The 1,754-nt window shown below is 59.5% G+C and overlaps 1 protein-coding gene across 1 annotated transcript in view; it reads right to left on the bottom strand.

Moving 5' to 3' along the window:
- NWD2 (NACHT and WD repeat domain containing 2) overlaps positions 1–1,495 on the bottom strand; it is a 54,435-nt gene extending 52,940 nt beyond the window's left edge. The window contains exon 1 of the mRNA XM_014959522.1: positions 707–1,495. Coding sequence (XP_014815008.1) covers positions 707–857 — 151 coding nt within the window. The 5' untranslated portion in view covers positions 858–1,495. The remainder of the gene's footprint in view (positions 1–706) is intronic.
- Positions 1,496–1,754: the final 259 nt, after the last annotated feature.

The following is a 1,754-nucleotide window of genomic DNA, read 5'->3' as shown; positions in this document are numbered from 1 at the left end:
TGGTGTGAAAGAGGGTTGTGAATCCAGCGGGCTGGTTTTTACAGGCAAGAAGTGTCAGAGGTGCGAAGGCTTTAATGTATTATTTCCGTGCTTGGAGTGGGAATCTGCTTGGGCAACTCGCCTTTTACGAGTGGGAAGGACACCTCCTGACTGTATGCAAATCCCTCCTTAGCAAAGGGGAATTTTAAAAATAGACTTTTAAGCAGCAGGGATGCCTTAACGAGCTCAGGTGAAGCGGCTGTGCCATCCCGACTTTTCTGAAGCTAAAAAATCGCAGGTTTTGGTGCCTGTTTCCCTACAAACAGGGGGTGATGGGGATGGAAAGATCACATTTACACCCCTCTAGGAGTGGGATTTCTCCCACTTTGTGGCTTGCGAGCCCCGTTCCTCAGACTCTCACGTAAGTCGCGGTAGAACATCCCCCTGGTAAAAAAAAACACCTTTTCCATGCCCGACACCCCCGTGTACCCCCTGCCCCGCAGCTCCCACCCCGCAAAAAAGAGACAGACAGACAGACAGACACCTCGCAGAACAAATTGGGGAGAGGGATGTGCATCCCCCCGGTTCTCCCGGGGATCCCCCGAGCTCACCCCCGCCGGGTGCGGGGCTGCGGGCGGCAGGGGGAGCTGCGGGGCGGGGAGAGAGAGGAGAAGGGGGTGCGGGATGCGGGGGAGAGAAATGCATTGATTTATTTTGGTTTTTGTACCTTCGGGGTTGGCGCTGATGAAGACTCGGACGCTGCGGCCGCTGGGTCCCAGGTGGGAAGGCAGAGCCGAGAGGTTCCCGGAGAAAGCCGCCCTCCGCAGCGCCGCATCCCGCGGGCAGGGCAACCTACCCCCCGGGCCGGCTGGCCACATCCCGCCGGGAATGCTCGGCGAGGGGCCCCTTTTTCAGGGCAGAACCCGCATCTCCTCGGAGGGGGAGGCGCTCGCCACCGGAGAGGCCATGAGGAGGGATCCTTCGGCCTCCCCCGGGGGCCACACTTTGCCTCCTCTTCTTCCTTCTCTTCTTCCTCCTCCTCCTCGGCGGCGGTGGGGGGGTGCGGACAGGGCAGGAAAGTTTGCGGGGGAGGCGGGATGGTGGTCCCACGGCCACAGCTCGCCCGGGAGGCCGGGGGTGTCTCTCGGTTTCCCCCCCCTCCCCTCTCCACCGCCCGCCCTACACCTCCTCGGCCCGGGGAGGGTCGGCGGTGGCCCAAAGCAGGGATGTCTCCGGCGAGGCTTCCCTCCTCCCGGTGTGTCACAAACCCGGGGGCGGATTTTTATAGGAAAACTGCTGCCGGCTCATCCTCGGGGCTGGGGAAGAGTTGAGAGCCCTTCTCCTGCTGGTTCCGGCTGCGATGGGGAGTCTGCTCCGCTCCAAAAGAGAAGATGCTCTTGCTTTGTCTTTCTTTCCTTTTGAATCTTTTTAATCAGTTATTTATGGGAAGAAACGCAAAGCCCCGGTTTGAAGAATGAAAGAGGAAGGGAAAGAAAGAAAGAAAGGAAAAGGAAGGGAAAAGCTGCGGGAGAGGAGCCGCCGCCGGGATGCGGTCCCTTTTTGCAGCAGTCGGTGCCGGGGCGTCCCGTCGGGCGGCGCCCATCAAATATTCAAGCAGGACGGCGGGGGGGCGGGGGCTAGCGGGGGCCACGGGTCGGTAGGTGCCAAAGCAATTTTCACTTCCAAATCCCAACCGTTTTCGTCATTTCGGGCACGATTTTTGCGATTTCTGGCGTTTGCACAAAAAGGCGGCGGTTTTGTTGAATTAGAAGTTG

This window comes from Calidris pugnax, unplaced genomic scaffold, assembly GCF_001431845.1.
Source record: "Calidris pugnax isolate Ruff unplaced genomic scaffold, ASM143184v1 scaffold288, whole genome shotgun sequence".
NCBI lineage: Eukaryota > Metazoa > Chordata > Aves > Charadriiformes > Scolopacidae > Calidris > Calidris pugnax.
The sequence above is the reverse complement of the archived record's forward strand: the minus strand, read 5'-3'. Positions and strand labels throughout refer to the sequence as shown.